This window comes from Thunnus thynnus, chromosome 5 (assembly GCF_963924715.1).
Source record: "Thunnus thynnus chromosome 5, fThuThy2.1, whole genome shotgun sequence".
Classification (NCBI taxonomy): domain Eukaryota; kingdom Metazoa; phylum Chordata; class Actinopteri; order Scombriformes; family Scombridae; genus Thunnus; species Thunnus thynnus.
In genome coordinates, this window is record NC_089521.1 from 20,724,262 (window position 1) to 20,748,863 (window position 24,602).

The 24,602-nt window shown below is 41.8% G+C and overlaps 3 protein-coding genes and 1 long non-coding RNA gene across 6 annotated transcripts; 1 reads left to right on the forward strand and 3 right to left on the reverse strand.

The window, feature by feature from the left end:
• Positions 1–235: 235 nt before the first annotated feature.
• LOC137183175 (uncharacterized) lies at positions 236–18,987 on the forward strand. 3 transcript variants are annotated; one of them, XR_010928418.1, is made up of 4 exons: positions 236–403; positions 1,070–1,176; positions 18,285–18,397; positions 18,898–18,987. It is a non-coding gene; the product is annotated as an uncharacterized lncRNA (long non-coding RNA). The 3 variants fall into 3 exon arrangements; XR_010928416.1 differs by lacking the exon at positions 236–403 and adding an exon at positions 559–731; XR_010928417.1 differs by lacking the exon at positions 236–403 and adding an exon at positions 566–731 and having other exon boundaries at positions 1,070–1,155.
• Positions 2,050–7,171, reverse strand: LOC137183147 (intestinal mucin-like protein). Its single transcript, XM_067589978.1, has 19 exons — positions 7,045–7,171; positions 6,777–6,940; positions 6,458–6,632; positions 6,102–6,352; positions 5,744–5,927; positions 5,441–5,651; positions 5,122–5,297; positions 4,880–4,949; positions 4,597–4,697; positions 4,458–4,489; positions 4,187–4,364; positions 3,978–4,082; positions 3,837–3,877; positions 3,579–3,701; positions 3,383–3,481; positions 3,153–3,281; positions 3,010–3,049; positions 2,804–2,927; positions 2,050–2,374 (listed from the first exon to the last, which is right to left on the reverse strand). The coding sequence occupies exons 2-19, from the start codon at positions 6,921–6,923 to the stop codon at positions 2,164–2,166; spliced, it is 2,397 nt and encodes a 798-aa protein (XP_067446079.1). The 5' UTR covers positions 6,924–6,940; positions 7,045–7,171; the 3' UTR covers positions 2,050–2,163.
• On the reverse strand, positions 7,037–18,183 carry LOC137183747 (mucin-2-like). Its single transcript, XM_067591052.1, has 7 exons — positions 17,946–18,183; positions 17,590–17,700; positions 17,315–17,494; positions 16,703–16,942; positions 16,443–16,599; positions 15,653–15,781; positions 7,037–15,423 (listed from the first exon to the last, which is right to left on the reverse strand). The coding sequence occupies exons 1-7, from the start codon at positions 18,171–18,173 to the stop codon at positions 7,037–7,039; spliced, it is 9,432 nt and encodes a 3,143-aa protein (XP_067447153.1). The 5' UTR covers positions 18,174–18,183.
• Positions 18,233–23,369, reverse strand: LOC137183151 (mucin-2-like). The gene is made up of 16 exons (XM_067589991.1): positions 23,099–23,369; positions 22,888–23,002; positions 22,513–22,603; positions 22,274–22,407; positions 21,964–22,180; positions 21,392–21,517; positions 21,153–21,267; positions 20,598–20,736; positions 20,363–20,476; positions 20,200–20,269; positions 19,956–20,093; positions 19,700–19,864; positions 19,455–19,549; positions 19,241–19,367; positions 18,496–19,128; positions 18,233–18,349 (listed from the first exon to the last, which is right to left on the reverse strand). The coding sequence occupies exons 1-15, from the start codon at positions 23,266–23,268 to the stop codon at positions 18,791–18,793; spliced, it is 2,154 nt and encodes a 717-aa protein (XP_067446092.1). The 5' UTR covers positions 23,269–23,369; the 3' UTR covers positions 18,233–18,349; positions 18,496–18,790.
• Positions 23,370–24,602: the final 1,233 nt, after the last annotated feature.

The window sequence follows — 24,602 nt, forward strand, 5'->3', positions numbered from 1 at the left end:
TTGTGAAAGGTAATTATTACACTACTCGTTACATTACTTTTACATTACTCCGCAACAACGCCTGAGATGCATTATCGTGTAATTACCAGTTACCTATATAACGTTAAACCTTACATATGCCCACATATCAGAGTAAATCCCTATCTTAATAAGGAGGATATACAAAAGAAAAAAGTTTTCCTGCTTGATGATGGTGGCCGTCCATTCCCTGTTATCGGTACTTTGAGGAGTATGTCTCTGAAAGACAGAGATTCCACTGTAGAAACAGGCAGCATTTCCTCTATTATGTACGGACGATGCTACAAGCATATTCATCTCTGCTTTTGTTAACGTTACCTGTTGAAAATCAAGCTTTGGCTGTTTGGTTGGGGTCGGCATACACTCGGCTTGAGCATCACTCTGGGTACGGGATTCTTTGGTTTCTAGCTTTGTGTTAGCATGTTGCCTTTGCAGGTGCAATCACCTGCACAATCTTGTCCTTTCGCGTAACAAATTCGAAGTACACAAAGCCAGCCACAAAGAAATTTTGAGAGAAGCATAGAAGCAGCACACCGATGATGTCAGAGGGCTGTGATTGGTTGATCGCAATGTTGATCCAGGATCGCAATGTGGATGTTGATCCAGAATCACGTCCTACTTGGCTAAATCACGTCGTGCTTTGCGCAAGCGTGCATGAAAGGCACCTTTGATTATTTTTTAATGCAAATAATTGAAGAACCTGTATTACGCAAGTAACGACAGATTTTTGTGATTAGTAACTCTAATGTGATTGTTGAATGTAGGAGCAGTAACGCATTACATTACTGCATTACAGACAAATGTAGTGTGATTACAGTACGCGTTTCTTTGTAACGCGTTACACCCAACACTGCTCCCTTACTCATTTTACCCAATTTCCTGGTAATACCCCCCTGACCCATTTTGCCCTAATATCCATAAAATGAAATTATGTATTGCACTGTATTGATTTCGACTAGGTGTACCTAATAAACTGCCAATTGAGTGTATTACACCTGTGTACCAAAATGTATTTTAAATGTCTTTTTGTTGGTATGTTTTTTTTTTCCAGAAATAATTTGAGCTGGAGATGCCATGACCTGTGCTTGAGTGCCACTAGATGAGCAGCAGGTGACTGAGTCTGGCCCACTGCTAAAGGTGCACACACTGCCTGCACTAGTGAGTCAGCTGTGCTCATGTAGTTACAGAGACTTACAACTCATCAGCAGACTGTGGTGCTCCAGGAACAGCCTTAGTTACTTCACATGAGGCCCAGTTTATTATAAATGAGTGAAAAAAGTAATTCTGTTGAAAGACTATTGATGTATTTTGTTGATTATAGCCATTAAACCTAGTCATGACTTTTTTAGACACAGATTCCAAAGATACCAGATATCCCTGTCTGAATTTTGCGGAAATCTAAGGGTGTACAAGATATCTAGAATATTTGTATTTGATATAATGGTGAAGCCCTAAAACTCATAAAAATAATTTGAATATTTTACTCAGCATAAACATCATACAGCTTCAATGAAGTGCTGGAACAAGCTGATACAGAATATATAGCATATGATACAGTCAGTGTGAAGTAAAATGACATCCTAAAAGAAGTACAAAGGGAAATAGGGGTTAATATTTTCACTGTTCACTTTATTTTCCAGCAGGAGCTCAAAGTAATGTGTCATCAGCTTTAGATGTGTTAAACTGGCTATGGTCAGGTGATAACTTTACTGATCGCTTAATCGATATGGTAATTCAGCTGTGGTAAAGGTTAAACATTAACATTATTACTATCCAAAGGATCCAGAGATGCGTGAGTTGTCTGTTACTTACCGTCATTCATAGGGAGGGAAAACTGCATTTCCAAACATAATTATTTTTAGATGAGGTTTGGCAAAGAAGTCTGCTGTGTCGTTTCTGGGCACCACTCTGACATTCTAATTTCATGTTGGTGGTCTGTGTGTTATTTGCTGATCAGGCTATGGATCAGGCACCAACATGTGTTTATTTGAATTTGATTAAACAAGAAAATAGAAAAGATGAGACATGAACATAGATGCATCTTTTTATTTGATCAGTTGATAAATGCCTTCTCTATAGTGTCAATTACAGAGATGCAATGATTGTTAGGGCAATAAGGGAAGAACTTTCCATACAGATTTTCAATTACACCAGTGTGAAGCTTCGCCTCTTGCGAGCTGGATATACTGGAGCTGTGGTGCAGTCTGTGTGGCGACAGCCACACTCCTCTGCATGGATGTATGTGTGAGGAACCACTTCTCCATTGAGACATAGCAAGTCAACAGTGCGATTGCTGTAGCGTGTCTCCTTACAGCATGTGCAAGAATGCCGCATAGCACCTGCTGCTCTAGAGTACCTGAAGAAAGCAGAGGTGGGATTAATTAACTTAATCAATTAACTTGAAATTTTTACAAACCATACCAGTGTTTCCCCTAGGTTGGGGGAGAGAGAGTGGGGGGTGATTAGCAGCTGCTTACGCTTACACTTACGCACTGCCCTATTCCTTTAAAGGAGTTAAGCTACCTGCAGTTTCCCAGGCAACAACACGGACTATTATTTACATGCTATTGATTTTCGAATGAATGGGTATTTGGCGTCATTTTTGGCATTAAGAAAATATTTTTGGCCTGGTGGTCCACCAGGCCTGTACTATCATAGGGGGAACACTGCATACCTAAGCATTTTTAAAATGTCCAAATGTTTATGGTTTTGTGACTTTCCAGAGGAATGAGAAATGTTCTAATATTGTATTTTTATTATTCTTATAATGTAATATCATCCTTACTTGGTGAAAGTGTTGCAGGATCCCTCACAATATGGAACATCTACCTCCTCCTTAGACCAACAGCCCTTGTGCATAATGTGGATTTTCGTGAATTCTAACTTGCAGGCCTTCTCCTTCTCCACACCTTTTCAAAAGAAACACACAGTTAGCTTGTTTTATGTAATTACATTCTATTCAAAAGTAAAGAAAATGTCAAAGATACTCACAAGTTTTACAACAGCCATTTGCTGAAGTTTGAATTGTGTCCTGAGGAGGGGAATATACAACATCAATAGAGTTTCTTTCATAGTAAATTTTTATTCTCAAAGACACAGTCAATCCATTAAAATTTTTGAAAGTGATAACTTACAGGTTGGCAGTTGCTCTCCTGGAATTGCGGGCAGACAATGTGTGAACGCATGGTTGTTAAAGTCTCACCACTCTTGACACAGGTGTAATGCTCACACATATTCCCAGGTGGTGACCAGGTTTCTCCTTGCTGAAGAGCAGGAGCACATGCAGATATCAAAATACTGAGATACTTTTGGCTATTAAACTTGAACATGTAAAGGCATAGCCAACAGAGACGATCCAACTTACCGCCAATAAATGTTCGGTATCATTAACATTTAAGACACAGTGTGTCTGTACACACCTCCCACAGCATATATCTGAATCCGTTTCCACATATTCATAACCCTGAGAAAAAAGGAGGAATAAGTCGCCAAGTCCAGTTTTACGAGTTCACTCTTGTAATTTTTGTGTACATGAAAATAATGGATGTAATTTCTCATACCTTGTCACATTTTTCTTCACATTGCAGAATCTCACAAGTCATTTTCAATAGACTGGATTTGGGGTCCACCTCATTGGTACACGTACAATTCTGACATAGATTCCCAGGAATTGAAGCACCAGGCTAGAAAATAAAGAGGAAATGTGTTCAAACTCATGTTTTCAGCCATACAGACTTTAAAGTGCAGCAGAAATCATTAAATGACAAAAGTGATATATTAATGAATTATGTGACAAACTTATTCAACAACTTATTTACCTGGTATTCAATTTGTTTGTGGACACAAACCCTCTCAGGATCTAGAATGAAGACGTGAGCCAAGTCAATGAAAGTCATGCGAAAATATCAATGCAGTCATTAGAGTTTATATGAAGTTGAACTGTGAATTCGAGCACTCACCACATGTATGTTCTGGACAGCATTTTCCCTCTGGAACACTAACAGTTGGCCGATATCCAACTGGACATTTCATGATGTTGACTGGGCAAGTATTGCTGCGACACTCTGTGGAGATGATAAAATGGTGAGAGTAAATAGCTAACAGCCATCGTTAAGAATGGATATAAATGTAAAGCATTCTGAAAGACAAATGATGCTACATGTCTTACGGCAGACATAGGAAGTACAGCAGGGGTCTGATGGACTAGTTTGGTTGACAAGGACGAACCCTGGACCAGTGCAGCTTGTTAGAGGTGGTGCTGGGCACACCTTATGCTTGCAAGTCACAGTCTTGGTGGACTCATCACAGATGCAGTTTTGGCATTTGTACTCAAACCTTTCATTTACCTGAAAGAATAAACCACATTAGTGAGTTAATTGTCTCTTGCAACAAGTAAACAACACAGCTGGGATTTTAACTGAGTAGAAGACTTGGCTCACCTCACGAGGAATGCCCTCAGGATCAAGACATCCTGTTGGGAAATGAGCATTGTGGAAAATTAACAATCCCGAAGGACTTAATGAGTGATATGAAATAAACAGCTTAATGATAAGACTAGAGGATATACACCACACTCACCACACTTATCAACACATATGCCGGACTCTTTGTTGAAGAGTTTCATTCCATCAGGACAAAAGCAGCCCTCAGTTGTGAAGTTCATGATTGGATCAATAGCACTGTAAAATGCAATCATAAAGAACAAAATCTATAAAAACAGTTGATGGTACTCCTTTCAGATGTCTAAAAGACAATTGATTTAATACATTGTAGTTGCCATTGTCCATTATGATCCTAGTCTCAGGAAATACGTGTACAATAAACCATAAAATGAATACACTTCATTTTCGTTGAGACTTACTTGTCTTGACAGGTTGACTGTTCTGCAGGACCACATGCCTTGTAAACTTTGTTTGATGGGCAGTCACTGGCTGTTAATGAAGAAAAGAACTCAATATAATTGGTTCTACATATTACCTACGTACTGTATATAATAAAATGTAAAACAGCCTGTTCAATGTGTGTTAAATGTAAAAACATGAGTTGCCCCTCCTGACTCCACTGATCCCAGCGTTCACAGTAAAATAATTAGGGGGTGCTTACCACACATTGTGGTGTGGTTCCTCCAGTGCACACAAACTCCAGCCTGCACACAGGCAGCAGCATAGGTCTGCAAACTTGTGCACTGCACCGCTGGGTTGGAAACATGGCAGCTATCAAAAACACAACCTTGGTAGAATTTGTCAGGAGCGACAAGGGGATGGCACTCTGCAAACACACTGTGGGAGTAAAACACAAATCAAAACTGGATGAAAAAAAACACTGTTCATATTTTGATAAAATGAAAAAGCTGAGAAAAACTGCAAAATATCAAAGTTATGGGGATAAATCAACACCAATAAATGGATTAGAGAATGTCTACCTGCTCTTAAGCAGATCACAAATGGCGTCTGGCTTGCATGGAGATGAGATTTGTGGGGATTCAGGTATGTCGGTGGGGAGTACAAGTGGTATGTTACAGTTGGGTTTGTGAATGTCTGATGCAGGCCAATAGTCAGCCATCACAGCACAATTTTGCAGCAGCCGGCCTCCAGGTAACATGCAGTCATCAGCCTGGTTGTTGTTGCATGTTCCTGTCAGCAGAGTCACATAATAGTTAATACAATTGTCTTATCTCAAACTAATGATTTAATAATGTGACCACTGGAGAGAGAGATGATTTTACCACAATGGCCCTGTGTATTGTTGCCAAAGTATTGATATGGAAGGGTCACACTGAAGCCAGTTATTCCAAATGTAATGATCACTTTTAGGTGAGAGATCTCCAAAACCATGGTAATGCCAGAATTCATGATCTTCACACCTCGTTGTGAATAAGGTAGTTTCAGACTTACTCCATCTATTAAAGCCTAAAGGGAAAAATATGATAACAAAAAATAATATATATATAGTATGACAAAAGGACAACGATCAATCATTGCTATTCCATCTACAATGTCAATAATGATCTACTCAAAATTAGTCTGGTGAGTTTAAGGAATGGTCATGAGATAAGACTTTCACATGACCATATATTGTTTTACCTCCATATCTGCTTCTCCAAAGTTAAGGTTATGATTCTTGAGTGTGATAATTTGCGATTGATATGATATAATTATAGATCGCGGACAGGAAACATCTTCAGTGGGATCACAATAGACATTATCAATATATATCTTCAAATTATATTTTGGTGACATCTCTTCCATCAAAACATAAGTACAGTTTCCTTGATAACTGTAGAAGAGTCCATCAAATGTGATGTAATGAGGATCTCCCCAGCCTTCACATACACCTGAAAAGAAACAAAAAAAGTTTGAGGTTCTAATCAAAAATGTATTTAACAGGAAAATATAAACATAAATATGTCATATATCCTTTTAACCATACAATAACTTACAGTCACAAGCGTAATGGTGGCAGCAGTAATTCTCATCATACACAAGAACAGGTTTCTTTCCATTGGTACAAGTGATGGGTTCAAGGGGTGGACATTCATAAGGAATTATTTCAATTGTATTGTTCTCAATGCATCTTGCCAAGGTGCAGTTGCACAGTAAGAATGTCTCATTTTGCTGGTGTAAAATGAAAAAAAGAGAGAAAATCAAGCATATTTTGAAGTATTTAGCAAAAAAGGAAAGGTTATTTGTACTTCTCAAGTACTATGAGTATAACATAAATAGTATGTTTTGATGTGCTAGATTAATTAAGATTCTTACTGCTACATCCCATTCAGGGCAGTCAGGTACAGGTTTGGGTGTGGGTGTAGGCAAAGGCGTCGGCCTGCAAGGTTCAGTCTTGTTGCTAATCTCACAAATATCAGAACATATCATTGTGAGACATACACCTGATCCAATGTGTTCCATGTCAAGTATTTTCTCCCCTAAAGGTGAGGAAAAAAAGGAATACTTGAATAGACAGTGGTAGATCTTTAAAAGAAACAAACTCATATAGCTTGTTATAGACATAATAACTTTATTTACTTACCTGGCTTATATTGCTTGCCATTAACTACACAGAAGCATTGTGTCGTGGAACTCAGTGTGGTTATTGTTGATGGTGTAGTTTGAGATGCTGGGGTTGTTTGGGTGCTGATAATGGGGGCTGTTGGTGGATGCACTGTGGATGTGGAACCAGTGACAGGTGATTCAGGTGTTGAAGTTGTGGAAATGGAGGTTGTCCCACCAGTTGTACTAGGAGGTAGAGAGGTCGGAGATGTAGATTTTGTGGTCGTGGTTGGCTCCTCTGTTGTGGTTGGGGTTGGACTCTCAGTTGTACTAGGAGGTACAGTGGTTGGGGTTGTTGATTTTGTGGTTGTGGTTGTCCCACCAGTTGTACTAGGAGGTAGAGAGGTCGGAGATGTAGATTTTGTGGTGGTGGTTGGCTCCTCTGTTGTGCTTGTGGTTGGACTCTCAGTTGTACTAGGAGGTACAGCGGTTGGGGTTGTTGATTTTGTGGTTGTGGTTGTCCCACCAGTTGTACTAGGAGGTACAGAGGTCGGAGATGTAGATTTTGTGGTCGTGGTTGGCTCTTCTGTTGTGGTTGGGGTTGGTCCCTTAGTTGTAGTAGGAGGTACAGCGGTTGGGGTTGTTGATTTTGTGGTTGTGGTTGTCCCACTAGTTGTACTAGGAGGTACAGAGGTCGGAGATGTAGATTTTGTGGTCGTGGTTGGCTCCTCTGTTGTGGTTGGGGTTGGTCCCTTAGTTGTAGTAGGAGGTACAGCGGTTGGGGTTGTTGATTTTGTGGTTGTCCCTCCAGTTGTAGTAGGAGATACAGAGGTCGGAGATGTAGATTTTGTGGTCGTGGTTGGCTCCTCTGTTGTGGTTGGGGTTGGTCCCTTAGTTGTAGTAGGAGGTACAGCGGTTGGGGTTGTTGATTTTGTGGTTGTGGTTGTCCCACCAGTTGTACTAGGAGGTACAGAGGTCGGAGATGTAGATTTTGTGGTTGCGGTTGGCTCCTCTGTTGTGCTTGTGGTTGGACTCTCAGTTGTACTAGGAGGTACAGCGGTTGGGGTTGTTGATTTTGTGGTTGTCCCGCCAGTTGTACTAGGAGGTACAGAGGTCGGAGATGTAGATTTTGTGGTGGTGGTTGGCTCCTCTGTTGTGGTTGGGGTTGGTCCCTTAGTTGTAGTAGGAGGTACAGCGGTTGGGGTTGTTGATTTTGTGGTTGTGGTTGTCCCACCAGTTGTACTAGGAGGTAGAGAGGTCGGAGATGTAGATTTTGTGATCGTGGTTGGCCCCTGTGTTGTGGTTGCGGTTGTGGTTGGCTCCTCTGTTGTGCTTGTGGTTGGACCCTCAGTTGTACTAGGAGGTACAGCGGTTGGGGTTGTGGATTTTGTGGTTGTCCCGCCAGTTGTAGTAGGAGATACAGAGGTCGGAGATGTAGATTTTGTGGTTGTGGTTGGCTCCTCTGTTGTGCTTGTGGTTGGACTCTCAGTTGTACTAGGAGGTACAGCGGTTGGGGTTGTGGATTTTGTGGTTGTCCCGCCAGTTGTAGTAGGAGATACAGAGGTCGGAGATGTAGTTTTTGTGGTGGTGGTTGGCTCCTCTGTTGTGGTTGGGGTTGGTCCCTTAGTTGTAGTAGGAGGTACAGCGGTTGGGGTTGTTGATTTTGTGGTTGTCCCTCCAGTTGTAGTAGGAGATACAGAGGTCGGAGATGTAGATTTTGTGGTTGTGGTTGGCTCCTCTGTTGTGCTTGTGGTTGGACTCTCAGTTGTACTAGGAGGTACAGCGGTTGGGGTTGTGGATTTTGTGGTTGTCCCGCCAGTTGTAGTAGGAGATACAGAGGTCGGAGATGTAGTTTTTGTGGTGGTGGTTGGCTCCTCTGTTGTGGTTGGGGTTGGTCCCTTAGTTGTAGTAGGAGGTACAGCGGTTGGGGTTGTTGATTTTGTGGTTGTGGTTGTCCCACCAGTTGTACTAGGAGGTAGAGAGGTCGGAGATGTAGATTTTGTGATCGTGGTTGGCCCCTGTGTTGTGGTTGCGGTTGTGGTTGGCTCCTCTGTTGTGCTTGTGGTTGGACCCTCAGTTGTACTAGGAGGTACAGCGGTTGGGGTTGTGGATTTTGTGGTTGTCCCGCCAGTTGTAGTAGGAGATACAGAGGTCGGAGATGTAGATTTTGTGGTTGTGGTTGGCTCCTCTGTTGTGGTTGGGGTTGGTCCCTTAGTTGTAGTAGGAGGTACAGCGGTTGGGGTTGTTGATTTTGTGGTTGTGGTTGTCCCACCAGTTGTACTAGGAGGTACAGAGGTTGGAGATGTAGATTTTGTGGTTGTGGTTGGCTCCTCTGTTGTGCTTGTGGTTGTCCCGCCAGTTGTACTAGGAGGTACAGCGGTTGGGGTTGTGGATTTTGTGGTTGTCCCGCCAGTTGTAGTAGGAGATACAGAGGTCGGAGATGTAGTTTTTGTGGTGGTGGTTGGCTCCTCTGTTGTGGTTGGGGTTGGTCCCTTAGTTGTAGTAGGAGGTACAGCGGTTGGGGTTGTTGATTTTGTGGTTGTGGTTGTCCCACCAGTTGTACTAGGAGGTAGAGAGGTCGGAGATGTAGATTTTGTGATCGTGGTTGGCCCCTGTGTTGTGGTTGCGGTTGTGGTTGGCTCCTCTGTTGTGCTTGTGGTTGGACCCTCAGTTGTACTAGGAGGTACAGCGGTTGGGGTTGTGGATTTTGTGGTTGTCCCGCCAGTTGTAGTAGGAGATACAGAGGTCGGAGATGTAGTTTTTGTGGTGGTGGTTGGCTCCTCTGTTGTGGTTGGGGTTGGTCCCTTAGTTGTAGTATGAGGTACAGCGGTTGGGGTTGTTGATTTTGTGGTTGTGGTTGTCCCACCAGTTGTACTAGGAGGTAGAGAGGTCGGAGATGTAGATTTTGTGATCGTGGTTGGCCCCTGTGTTGTGGTTGCGATTGTGGTTGGCTCCTCTGTTGTGCTTGTGGTTGGACCCTCAGTTGTACTAGGAGGTACAGCGGTTGGGGTTGTGGATTTTGTGGTTGTCCCGCCAGTTGTAGTAGGAGATACAGAGGTCGGAGATGTAGTTTTTGTGGTGGTGGTTGGCTCCTCTGTTGTGGTTGGGGTTGGTCCCTTAGTTGTAGTAGGAGGTACAGCGGTTGGGGTTGTTGATTTTGTGGTTGTGGTTGTCCCACCAGTTGTACTAGGAGGTACAGAGGTCGGAGATGTAGATTTTGTGGTTGTGGTTGGCTCCTCTGTTGTGCTTGTGGTTGGACTCTCAGTTGTACTAGGAGGTACAGCGGTTGGGGTTGTTGATTTTGTGGTTGTCCCGCCAGTTGTACTAGGAGGTACAGAGGTCGGAGATGTAGATTTTGTGGTGGTGGTTGGCTCCTCTGTTGTGGTTGGGGATGGTCCCTTAGTTGTAGTAGGAGGTACAGCGGTTGGGGTTGTTGATTTTGTGGTTGTGGTTGTCCCACCAGTTGTACTAGGAGGTAGAGAGGTCGGAGATGTAGATTTTGTGATCGTGGTTGGCCCCTGTGTTGTGGTTGCGGTTGTGGTTGGCTCCTCTGTTGTGCTTGTGGTTGGACCCTCAGTTGTACTAGGAGGTACAGCGGTTGGGGTTGTGGATTTTGTGGTTGTCCCGCCAGTTGTAGTAGGAGATACAGAGGTCGGAGATGTAGTTTTTGTGGTGGTGGTTGGCTCCTCTGTTGTGGTTGGGGTTGGTCCCTTAGTTGTAGTAGGAGGTACAGCAGTTGGGGTTGTTGATTTTGTGGTTGTGGTTGTCCCACCAGTTGTACTAGGAGGTACAGAGGTCGGAGATGTAGATTTTGTGGTTGTGGTTGGCTCCTCTGTTGTGCTTGTGGTTGGACTCTCAGTTGTACTAGGAGGTACAGCGGTTGGGGTTGTGGATTTTGTGGTTGTCCCGCCAGTTGTAGTAGGAGATACAGAGGTCGGAGATGTAGTTTTTGTGGTGGTGGTTGGCTCCTCTGTTGTGGTTGGGGTTGGTCCCTTAGTTGTAGTAGGAGGTACAGCGGTTGGGGTTGTTGATTTTGTGGTTGTGGTTGTCCCACCAGTTGTACTAGGAGGTACAGAGGTCGGAGATGTAGATTTTGTGGTTGTGGTTGGCTCCTCTGTTGTGCTTGTGGTTGGACTCTCAGTTGTACTAGGAGGTACAGCGGTTGGGGTTGTGGATTTTGTGGTTGTCCCGCCAGTTGTAGTAGGAGATACAGAGGTCGGAGATGTAGTTTTTGTGGTGGTGGTTGGCTCCTCTGTTGTGGTTGGGGTTGGTCCCTTAGTTGTAGTAGGAGGTACAGCGGTTGGGGTTGTTGATTTTGTGGTTGTGGTTGTCCCACCAGTTGTACTAGGAGGTAAAGAGGTCGGAGATGTAGATTTTGTGATCGTGGTTGGCCCCTGTGTTGTGGTTGCGGTTGTGGTTGGCTCCTCTGTTGTGCTTGTGGTTGGACCCTCAGTTGTACTAGGAGGTACAGCGGTTGGGGTTGTGGATTTTGTGGTTGTCCCGCCAGTTGTAGTAGGAGATACAGAGGTCGGAGATGTAGTTTTTGTGGTGGTGGTTGGCTCCTCTGTTGTGGTTGGGGTTGGTCCCTTAGTTGTAGTAGGAGGTACAGCGGTTGGGGTTGTTGATTTTGTGGTTGTGGTTGTCCCACCAGTTGTACTAGGAGGTACAGAGGTTGGAGATGTAGATTTTGTGGCTGTGGTTGGCTCCTCTGTTGTGCTTGTGGTTGGACTCTCAGTTGTACTAGGAGGTACAGCGGTTGGGGTTGTGGATTTTGTGGTTGTCCCGCCAGTTGTAGTAGGAGATACAGAGGTCGGAGATGTAGTTTTTGTGGTGGTGGTTGGCTCCTCTGTTGTGGTTGGGGTTGGTCCCTTAGTTGTAGTAGGAGGTACAGCGGTTGGGGTTGTTGATTTTGTGGTTGTGGTTGTCCCACCAGTTGTACTAGGAGGTAGAGAGGTCGGAGATGTAGATTTTGTGATCGTGGTTGGCCCCTGTGTTGTGGTTGCGGTTGTGGTTGGCTCCTCTGTTGTGCTTGTGGTTGGACCCTCAGTTGTACTAGGAGGTACAGCGGTTGGGGTTGTGGATTTTGTGGTTGTCCCGCCAGTTGTAGTAGGAGATACAGAGGTCGGAGATGTAGTTTTTGTGGTGGTGGTTGGCTCCTCTGTTGTGGTTGGGGTTGGTCCCTTAGTTGTAGTAGGAGGTACAGCGGTTGGGGTTGTTGATTTTGTGGTTGTGGTTGTCCCACCAGTTGTACTAGGAGGTAGAGAGGTCGGAGATGTAGATTTTGTGATCGTGGTTGGCCCCTGTGTTGTGGTTGCGGTTTTGGTTGGCTCCTCTGTTGTGCTTGTGGTTGGACCCTCAGTTGTACTAGGAGGTACAGCGGTTGGGGTTGTGGATTTTGTGGTTGTCCCGCCAGTTGTAGTAGGAGATACAGAGGTCGTAGATGTAGTTTTTGTGGTGGTGGTTGGCTCCTCAGTTGTGGTTGGGGTTGGTCCCTTAGTTGTAGTAGGAGGTACAGCGGTTGGGGTTGTTGATTTTGTGGTTGTGGTTGTCCCACCAGTTGTACTAGGAGGTACAGAGGTCGGAGATGTAGATTTTGTGGCTGTGGTTGGCTCCTCTGTTGTGGTTGGGGTTGGTCCCTTAGTTGTAGTGGGAGGTACAGCGGTTGGGGTTGTTGATTTTGTGGTTGTCCCGCCAGTTGTACTAGGAGGTACAGAGGTCGGAGATGTAGATTTTGTGGTCGTGGTTGGCTCCTCTGTTGTGGTTGGGGTTGGTCCCTTAGTTGTAGTAGGAGGTACAGCGGTTGGGGTTGTTGATTTTGTGGTTGTGGTTGTCCCACCAGTTGTACTAGGAGGTAGAGAGGTCGGAGATGTAGATTTTGTGGTTATGGTTGGCTCCTCTGTTGTGCTTGTGGTTGGAGCCTCAGTTGTACTAGGAGGTACAGCGGTTGGGGTTGTGGATTTTGTGGTTGTCCCGCCAGTTGTAGTAGGAGATACAGAGGTCGGAGATGTAGTTTTTGTGGTGGTGGTTGGCTCCTCTGTTGTGGTTGGGGTTGGTCCCTTAGTTGTAGTAGGAGGTACAGCGGTTGGGGTTGTTGATTTTGTGGTTGTGGTTGTCCCACCAGATGTACTAGGATGTACAGAGGTCGGAGATGTAGATTTTGTGGTTGTGGTTGGCTCCTCTGTTGTGCTTGTGGTTGGACTCTCAGTTGTACTAGGAGGTACAGCGGTTGGGGTTGTGGATTTTGTGGTTGTCCCGCCAGTTGTAGTAGGAGATACAGAGGTCGGAGATGTAGTTTTTGTGGTGGTGGTTGGCTCCTCTGTTGTGGTTGGGGTTGGTCCCTTAGTTGTAGTAGGAGGTACAGCGGTTGGGGTTGTTGATTTTGTGGTTGTGGTTGTCCCACCAGTTGTACTAGGAGGTACAGAGGTCAGAGATGTAGATTTTGTGGTTGTGGTTGGCTCCTCTGTTGTGCTTGTGGTTGGACTCTCAGTTGTACTAGGAGGTACAGCGGTTGGGGTTGTGGATTTTGTGGTTGTCCCGCCAGTTGTAGTAGGAGATACAGAGGTCGGAGATGTAGTTTTTGTGGTGGTGGTTGGCTCCTCTGTTGTGGTTGGGGTTGGTCCCTTAGTTGTAGTAGGAGGTACAGCGGTTGGGGTTGTTGATTTTGTGGTTGTGGTTGTCCCACCAGTTGTACTTGGAGGTACAGAGGTCGGAGATGTAGATTTTGTGGCTGTGGTTGGCTCCTCTGTTGTGGTTGTGGTTGGTCCCTCAGTTGTGATAATAGGTGTATTTGTTGGGGTTGTGCTTCCACATATGTTTACCTCACAACAAACTCTGATCTTATAGTTGAAGCACTTGAATGGACGGCTTTTCTGGTCCTCTTTTCTACATATTAAGCCAATTTCCAAATCACAGGAAACAACTTGGTGAGTTTGACTCAAATAGTCATCGAAATCCATGTCAGGTTGAGCTGCTGATCTACAATCAATTTCTTTTGGATTTTCACATATTTCTTTACCACTATTTGTGATGTTCTCATATGTTTCCCAGTCACTTTTGTCCTCTTCTGGATTATGTACATCATACCAGTCTGACCAGTCACACGGATTAATACATGGAGTAGTGGCAGAAGTTGTCCCTGGAGTTGTAGAAGGCGGTTCAGTTGGTGAAGTTGTTGATTTTGTGGTTGTCCTTTGAGTTGTAGTAGGAGGTTCGGTGGTCAGGGTTGTAGATTTTATGGTTGTTGTTGGCCCCTCTGTTGTGGTTGTGGTTGGCCCCTCTGTTGTAGTTGGGGGTCCTGTTGGTGTGGTTGTAGATTCTGTGGTTGTGGTTTGCTCTTCAGTTGTTCTAGTAGGGAGGGCTGTGGGGCTTACAGTTGGCTTTAGAGTTGTAGTACCGGTTTCAGTTACCGTTGTCACAGGTGTAGAAGTTGTCCCTGGAGTTGTAGAGGGCGGTTCAGTTGGTGAAGTTGTCGATTTTGTGGTTGTCCTTTGAGTTGTAGTAGGAGGTTCGGTGGTCAGGGTTGTAGATTTTGTGGTTGTTGGGCTTACAGTTGGCTTTAGAGTTGTAGTAACGGGTTCAGTTACCGTTGTCACAAGTGTAGAAGTTGTCCCTGGAGTTGTAGAGGGCGGTTCAGTTGGTGAAGTTGTAGATTTTGTGGTTGTGGTTGGCCCCTCTGTTGTAGTTGGGGGTCCTGTTGGTGTGGTTGTAGATTCTGTGGTTGTGGTTTGCTCTTCAGTTGTTCTAGTAGGGAGGGCTGTGGGGCTTACAGTTGGCTTTAGAGTTGTAGTACCGGTTTCAGTTACCGTTGTCACAGGTGTAGAAGTTGTCCCTGGAGTTGTAGAGGGCAGTTCAGTTGGTGAAGTTGTCGATTTTGTGGTTGTCCTTTGAGTTGTAGTAGGAGGTTCGGTGGTCAGGGTTGTAGATTTTGTGGTTGTTGGGCTTACAGTTGGCTTTAGAGTTGTAGTAACGGGTTCAGTTACCGTTGTCACAAGTGTAGAAGTTGTCCCTGGAGTTGTAGAGGGCGGTTCAGTTGGTGAAGTTGTAGATTTTGTGGTTGTTGTTGGCCCCTCTGTTGTAGTTGGGGGTCCTGTTGGTGTGGTTGTAGATTCTGTGGTTGTGGTTTGCTCTTCAGTTGTTCTAGTAGGGAGGGCTGTGGGGCTTACAGGTGTAGTGACTGTATTAATCGTTGGTGATGTTGATGGTGAAACAGTTGTTGTAGAGCAGGTTTCATTTATAAATGTTATTGTTGTATTAATACAGATTGCGTAGTAGCACATTCCCATGTTGTCAGTCACATTGTAAATAACGTCATGGTCTTCATATCTAGTCCCGTTGTAAAAGCAACCTTCACATTCCTCCACACATTCCTGCTTCTCCTCATCAAATATGGGCTTATCTTCAGGGCAAACAGGGTAACAGCCTGTAAAAGTCAGAGCATAAAGAACCATACATTATGCTTTAACAATAAGAGCATTGTTATTAACATTGTTTTTTAAAATCTTGGAAACTGATACTGGCCTGGTTTGTTTTAATATTTTATGACATAAAGTACACCAAATAGGATCAGCTCAGCATTAGGTTAAAATTTTATTTCAACTTAATGCACATTTATTTAAGGAAAGACAGTATGTTGTGAATTGACCTCTTACCTTCCAGGTTGGGTATAGGGTTGCTACAATTTCCTTGTGGATTCAAACAGGTCTTGTAGCAAGGTGTGTGACAAGGATTGTAGTGCCACTTGCATTCACCCGGGTCATTGTAGTAGTCACAAAAGACAGCTAGAATGAAAAGAAACAAGATATGTTTTTAAATAAAGGAAATGTTGACTAATAATAACTAATTTAATCTCTGTAAAATGTGTCACTCAGTGAAAGAGATAAACTTAAATTCCACCTAAAACATTCTAGCATTATATTTCTTTTAGGCCTGAGAATTGCATTTAGTTCTAGCTAAATGTAGGAAATAATCACTTTCTAAAATGCTCACTGTTGAATAACAAACTTGAAGGCAATTTTGAAAGAAAAAAAAAAAAACAGCCAGAAAACAAAACAACTAAAAACACTCAGTTACATTTTGTTAGACTAAATTACACAGAATTTAAGAATATAACAATCTAAAGCTTCTATGTACATAAATTATTTTACCTTTGATTAAATTTGGTGTCAACTCACATATTTGTTACATTTTCAAGATGAGTAAATGTGGCTAATGTCTCAATATACTATATATTTAGAGGAAAAAATAAACGGCAGAATATTAGACACCTTGTTTATAAAGAAAAGAATAACACAACCAAGAAAACATCACACACATTTTGAAAAATCTCACAGTCTCTGGGTTCAATGCTGCTGGGGTTATAAGAATTTGGGGATCTAAAAACTGGGTTTTGGGACAAAAAAAGCTGTAAGACCTCAATTTAATTTAAGTTTGATTACTTACGACAGATTTCTGGAGTTCTCCATGCAACACAGACACCAGCCTCATTACAAGCTTGAGCATAAGCTGCAACTGCTGAGCAGAAACATTCACAGTCTCCTCCAGTGTCACAGGCACAGGAATCTTTCACACAGTTATCATAAAATGGACGAGGATCTACCTGTTCGGTTATCAAAATGTAAGATAGATTTTAAAAAACGATTTTAATATTTTAAACCATGGAACTTGAAATAATGATAAATCAGAAACAAATATGTCATTACCTTATTGCGGCAGTTTTTGAACGTATCTCCAGTTATAATGCTGCACATCATTTTTGCCCAGTGATGTCGATTGGGTGTTGCTCCACAAGGATCTACATTTGTGTCCACATCTGGGCAAGTGCTAGACACTTTCCAGCTGTTAGCAAATTCTAACGGATTGCTCACTGTCAGCTGACCTTGGGTGGTAAAGTCATTCTGTCCATCACCATCAAAATCTCCACACAAGCCACATACCTCTCCCTGTACAGCCAAACAAAAGAGTCACAGAGTTATTTTACATATAGGGACGATATTCAATATTGATAGTCTTTCGCATTACAAGGAACATGCAGGAATTATTATACCTGTATAATATTGACAAACACAATATTCTATTTTATTGACTTCATATATTATGAAATATTTTAAATAGTGCCTCCGGGATTTCAGCAATGGTACTCTGTATCAATACCATTGCTGTACCAAGCTTTAGTGGCACTAGAACATGATCCGCCAAGACAGCGATACTACAGATGAGCAAAGAAACGCACAGCGTCTCAAAAATCTAGTTTTAAAATCTTCATCATTCATCATCACTAAAACAATTTAGTGTTCAGTTAAACTTTGACTCACCCTATGCTGTGGTTCCAACAGGATGCGAACAGTTGTTTTGCGATCCCACATCACTGCCAGACCAATGGCAGATTCTATGACCAGATACAAGCCAACCCTTCTTATTTTGTACTGAATCTGACTGCCATATCCCAGGTCCATCTCTTCATATTTACCCTTTGACAGTTTAACTTCCTTTCGCTGCAATATTAAGGAGGTTTAGGTTGTTTTTATTGCAATGTAAAAACTGTTGTTTGATATATTACTACAATGTCAGGTGTTGTATGAAGTCTTACCCCCAGTTGGATTCGGACAGTTTTGGAGCATGTGGTGCCAGTAGTGCCACATGGTACATTTTCTGTGATAACTCCAAAGTTGTCCTGTACTGTTTTATTGCCACATTTGTTCTTAAAAGAGAGAGAGATTGTATAATTATCTGCACTTTTATTCATATTCCTTATTATGAGAAGCAGTCATCTTAAAGTGAATGGAGGTAAACATAGCTTAATTCAGTGAAAACACTGATGTTCAAGAATAACAGTAAGTCATAATTCTATGAATGTCATATCTATTCATTTCTGAGATGAAGGGTGGTGAGCAGAATAAGGTGAGGAAAACTGTAATTTGGATGATTTTGATATCCATTGTTTACCTTCATTGCAACATAGGCACAATGTCCTTGAAACCCATATGTTCGCTGATCAAATGTGTTGTAATGACCACTTCCATAAATAACGCAGGTTCCTGAGCATTTTTTCTCTGTGCACTCCCATTTTCCACTTTTGCAGGTACTAGGTGAATTAGAAATAGTAAATATAACAGTGTTGTTTATACTATAATGAAGTAAAACACTCAGACGTATTTTATATTTGTTTATCATGATCTGATCTAAACAAAGTCATACCAGGTGTTGCACTTGTTAGGAATTCGTGTTCCACGGAGATAGAGATGCCCATTGTGCTGACATGGACATTCATGTTCTTTCACACAGGAACCTTTGCCATCATCAACAAGGCCTAATGGACAGCGACAGCCTGATTTACACTCTGTGGAGTCCTGGAAGGATAAGAAGATCACAGCAATAGAAAACATTGCATCTCCAGTGTAATATACTGTCCACCATTAAATTCAGGAAATACATATTAGATCTAGTCATTTGTGAGTGAGAGGTAAATTTGGACAAAGTGGCAAAAATGGCTCACACAATCATCGCTGTCCAGATTTAAACAAGTTTGAGCACACTGTAGTCCAAGCTCTCCTTTGCCAGCAGTGGAGCAGTTGAAGAACACTTTTGGAGAGGGGCATGCTGTAACAGAAGTAGAAACTGATTTCATATATATTGTATCAACAATATGCTTGTGTTGTATTTGAAAAAAAAAAACTTACCTGATGAGTGGGGTCCCCAAGAACGGCAATGAAGCTTTCCATTAGTGCACACACTAGAAGAAGACACAAAAGATATAGCATACAACACAAGGGGACTTAAAAACTAACAGTTCACTTTCTATAAAGTAAAATCATCAGTCTAGGATAATTGATTTGAAGTCTGATGTCACTGAAATGGAAACAACTGACTAACCAGTGCTCGTCCTTCATGTTTATAGACTTTCCTGGCTTGATGTAGACTTCGTCGTGGTAGCAGGGACATTTTGCCATGGGGACGCATTTGCCATTTTCATTTAGGTAGAGACCCTCAGGACAGGAGCAGCCATCCACAGGCAAGAAGTCAGAAGTGCAGCTCTGCTGCTCTGAGCCCAGTGATCTACACGTCAACTGGCATCTCTGATGCTTGTAAGAGAAGGTCTGAGATGCTGGGCAGCTCCTTGTGTATTTATCTGTTTTGCGCACGATATGAGAATGGTTATTTAATAGTTTTATGAATAACTAATGAAAGGGAAGATGTTAATCAAACTCCAGAAATCATCACTCAAATAAAGAAATCCTTACCACACACATTGTCTCTCCAATTTGTCAAGAACACTCCCATAGATGCACAAGCTCGTGCATAGGAGGACAAGACGGCACACAGACAGGCCTCACTCTTCTCGCAGTTACAGGTTGCGTAAATACACCGCTGCAGAAGACAGCAAACACTTTTAGAAAATTACAGTCTTATCGCAATTAAATCAATGAAATACCAACAGAAAATGTTTTTCTGTACCTTATAATATATCTCAGGATCCACCACTGAATGGCACTGTGTGAAGGTACTATTTGGACTTATTAGCAAGGCGCACCAATGTTTGGCGTATCCCTCTGAGAGTGAAGAAACAGTAATTCTTTTATTTTTAATGTCTACAACAGTGTTCGACTGTCTAATAGCCTTAAATATAAAATACTTGCAGACAAGGTATCAGTGTTTAAATCACCAGATAACCAGTAGAATAAGCGACCAGAATTGTTTACCATTTTCCACACTGAGGGAACAGGGGTCATCAAATCTTTCCTCTCTGTCTTGGCACATGAGGTTAGTTTTCCATGAGTTACTAAAAGTGGCTGCTGTTCCCTCCACAATCCCCTGAGGAGTCTTCATGTCATCAGACAGGATCATGTTGTAGTTACCACACAAACCTGATGATGCCAAATATTTTAGAATCAGACAGTATTCTGACATATTTTTGATGATACCAATGCTTCATGTTAGGAAAAATGTAAAACTTACCACGTGTCTTTGATTTGTAGCTCTGGTCCAGGCTGACATACACTTGCATGACAGGCACATGCTGGATTTGAATTTGCAATCCAAAACTTGTCTGGAGCAAAATGTGAAAGGATGAAGCGTGGAATATGTTGATGTCACCTTTGAAAGAAGAGAAATACAAACAATAGTATAATATTTTGATGTCATAGCATGAATGAAGGATGAAAATAATATATTTAATACTGCTTCTTACTGTGTGACCTACCTGAGTGGTACGGCAAACTAATGGTCTGCATATTCTGCTTTACTGCCCCATCAGAAGTGAACATTAATACCTGAATATAAACAGAATTGATCATTTGAGTGTTGCAGATATGTGTGAATTAATAAATGTTGACAGTCATCTCAAGTGACAGGCTTTAACTCACATTGTTTCTGTCATTGTTCAGCAGGATTTTAAGGGCCTTAAGACAAGTGTCAAACTCTTGGTTTGCACATGGCGCCAACTGTACCAGGATGGTGAACTTTGGACCAGCATCATTCTGAAATATACACAGTACGAGAACAACTACATAAGTAACATTGGATTTATTTTACATCAACTGATTATATATTTTCTCCAAGTGAATTGTATGAATATGAATCATTCACCTTGTTTTCCACCTTGGCCAAGGTGTAATAACAGTCTCCATGGAAGGTGAAAGTTTTCCCATCAAAGGTAGTTACATGTGAACCCTCTTCAACAGCACATGTAGCAGGCATTTGAAGGCTCTCACAAACCCATCTTCCTTCAGAACATGTACTGAAACAACACAAACAGTTTGAGGTTTACAAAAAATTACACATGATTAATGAGACCAGATAATTCATTATGCTAAAATGGACTGCATTTATATAGCACCTTTCTAGTCTTCTGACCACTCAAAGCGCTTTACACTACATGCCACATTGATCCATTCACATTCATACACTAATGGCAGAGGCTGCCATGCAAAGTATCAACCTGTACATCAGGAGGAGTTTCTAATCATTCAGACACACGCAACAATGGCACAGCCTTTGGGAGCAATTTAGGGTTCAATATCTTGCCCAAGGACATTTCAACATGCAAACCGGAGGAGCTAGGAATCGAACCACCAATCTTCAAATTAGTGGACAACCTGCTTTACCTCCTGAGCCACAGCCACCCCAATTAACATTATGAAATATTTGACTTACCAATTCTTTCTGTCCTGTTGGTAGACGTCACCAGAGTTATAGATTTTGTCATGCTTGCACTGACATTCAGATTGAGCAATGCACCCTCTCATGGAAATATCATCAAACACAGTTCCTGAAATAGAAATGTGTGACATTGGAGGTCACAGTTATATAAAAGTGTAATTATAAGTGAAGCAGGAAACTATAAACAGTATTATGTAGTGACAAACATGGGTTAACATGTGAAGAGCACTAACCAGGAGGACAGAAGCAGCCGTCCATTTTGTGATCCTCACACAGTGAACTTGTGTCCGAGTGTGTGCAAGTATCCATGCAAGGAGAACCACTCTCTTCATAAACCATGTTGTATAGGCACTGTTTAGCTGTGAAGAGATAGTACAATTGAAATAAACTGAGGTCAATGTGAAGTATTCCATAGTATACCAAAGGTGAATGTACAGTAACTAACTTGATTTTTTCCTTTAGTGTAACAAAGTATTTCTGTGTACTTGCAAAATCATATGGAGAACTTTAACACAGTAACTTCACTGCGTTAAAGTCAGCCAAGTAGAACTTTTCTGGCCTCCCTTTATGCAGTTTTTCAAAATATAATCTAGTTTAAAACTCTAAACTGCATTACAGTTAATAAACAATTTAATAAACTTTAATAAAATCACATTAAATAATTTTCTCACAGTAAATCAGTTACTTTTTTCTGAGTACATTTTAAATTAGTTGCTTTTCAGTGAGCTGATGTCAGTGTTTCAGTACTCTTTTCAACCATGATCATACAACATGTAAAGATGATGACAAAGCAGAAAAACATTACCACAGAACTGAGGTGTCCTCCAGTTGGGAGGCTGTCCTCCAGCATGGGAACACTGTCTAGAGAACTCAGACAGTGTGCTGCAGACACATGAGTCATTTGTACTGTTGATGCAGCCACACATGTCCTGCACACAGGCTTGGATGTAAGGCTCAGGGTTAATCAGTTTGGTGCAGGAGCTCCAGGACTCTGAACGTAGCATCTGTTTACAGGTGGTTTGCTAAAGGTGAAAAATAGGATAGTAGAGACATAATTACTTTGTTGCAGGATATATTACTACATATTGCTAATACTAGGTGGATAACAAACTCACAAACTCCTTGCAAGAATCCCGCACAGTCTGTTTCTCTGGTGATTCATCCTCCTGTTCATAGGGGTCCTCACAATCATCGTTTGGACGGTGGGCTTTCTGTTTGTTGCCAAACTCAATGGGGCTAATTTTGAGGCCTGCATGTGATTATATTCATAGTGTTGCATGTCAAAGATACAGTAAAAGACTGAATGTGTTTGCCAAAACATAAAATGAATTAATACATCAAGTGAATAACCAACCATTATGAATGAACTCATTGTAGACAGAAACACCATTGAAGTCTCCACAAAGTCCACAAGTACGATTAGCATAATCCTGATCCACCTCTACCTACAATAGACACAGCAACACAGCAAGGGATTATAACAAGTTCTAGGTTTTTGCAATTTAAATAACAATTATGTACTAAGAAAATATTAAAAGGCAAAGAAAGTGATTTTATTCATGATGAAAATATATAAATATGACCAAGTACATTGAGCCAATTCCTCTGGCATACTATGAATAATTTACAGACCAAAATTTCTCTAATGTTCTCGATGTGATACAACAATCTGTTTCTATGTCACACACATAAAGTGCAGTAGATGAAAACATTTATTTTGAGCTTTTACCATGACTGCATCATCACCATTCCACATGACAGTAATGCCAACTTTGGACTGGAGCTTGATGTAAACAGCATTTTTTTCCACTTGTACCCCAGCATTGTAGTATGGCATCTTGACACTGGGACAGAGAGAATGTTAACTTAATCATAACGCACAAATGTCAGAGAAGAGTAAAGTACAGTTGCTTGAACAGGCTATGTGACTTTTTACTTACGGAAGGTCATTCACAGTGACCTGGCTCTTGGTGAGGTGGAAAGAAAGGTCATTGATGGTAACCACCACATAACTGACTGTAGCGTCTCCATCATTCTCCTTCCTCTTCATGTGCACCGAGAACTCCTGGTAAGAGTCATGGCAGTCAGAGGCCAAGTTGTATTCACACATACCAGGAAACTGGTAAACATCACCGTCAAAGGTCTTGAAGTGCTCTCTGCCCCATGTGCTGCAGATGCTGCTGACATGGTTGCGAACTGGGGAAGATTAAAAAGTTTGGAAAACAGTTTGAGCAACAAAATGTTTCAGCCTAACCAAAATTAAAGACAGTGCTGAACAATATGTATTCATGTATGTGTGTAGCACAGCAACCCATTCAACCAAAAGAGCTCCACAGTATCCAAAACAATCTGAATCTTACCCTGTCTGGCTTGGACATCCTTGATGCTGGCGACAGACAATGCAAGGAAACACAACCACACACAATTCCACCTCATGATTGCCACTGTGGGCTTGCTGTCACCAAAGCAGGTAATAAGTCCGACTGTTCTCGACAGCCCTTTATATTGAGACTTGTGAGATGAGTGGGAACTCAAGTTTTATTGCTAGGACATGACAAACATGTGCTGAATGAATGTCTGACGCCTTTCACAAGTCCCATATAATTATTCCAACATCCTCCTTATCTCTTGATTGAGCAAATATGCTTGCACTTCAATTAAGAATTTATATTTCCAGAGGAATTGGCAGCAATAAAACAGTAAGGTCCACTGTTCCAAACTTATTCTTCAATGTCAAAGAGTGAACAAGTTTTGAAAATGTAACAGATACACACACACACACACACACACACACACACACACACATATATATATATATATTTATATATATATCACTTTCATACTCATCAAACCATTCAGTGACCACTCGTGTCCTGTGGATGGGGGCATTGTCATCCTGGAAGGGACCACTCCCATCAGGATAGGAATGTTTCATCATAGGATAAAGGTGATCACTCAGAACAACTTTGTATTGATTTGCAGTGACCCTTCTCTCTAAGGGGACAAGTGGACTCAAACTATGCCAACAAAATGCCCCCCACAGCATAACAGAGCCACTGGATCTCCTCACTGTAGGGGTCAAGCATATCTATCTATCTATCTATCTATCTATCTATCTATCTATCTATATATATATATATATATATATATATATATATATACACACACACACACACACACACACACACACACACACACACACACAATATGTGTGTGTGTGTGTGTGTGTGTGTGTATATATATATATATATATATATATATATATATATATATATATAGATAGATAGATAGATAGATATAGATATAGATATATATAAAATCATAATCATACAAGTTCTAAAGATCATAAATAAATAGATAAATAAAATCAAATATATCAAGGCACAGCAAAAACAAGATCACAGTACAAAATTGAAAGGAAAGTAGAGATCTCATCAGTCAGTA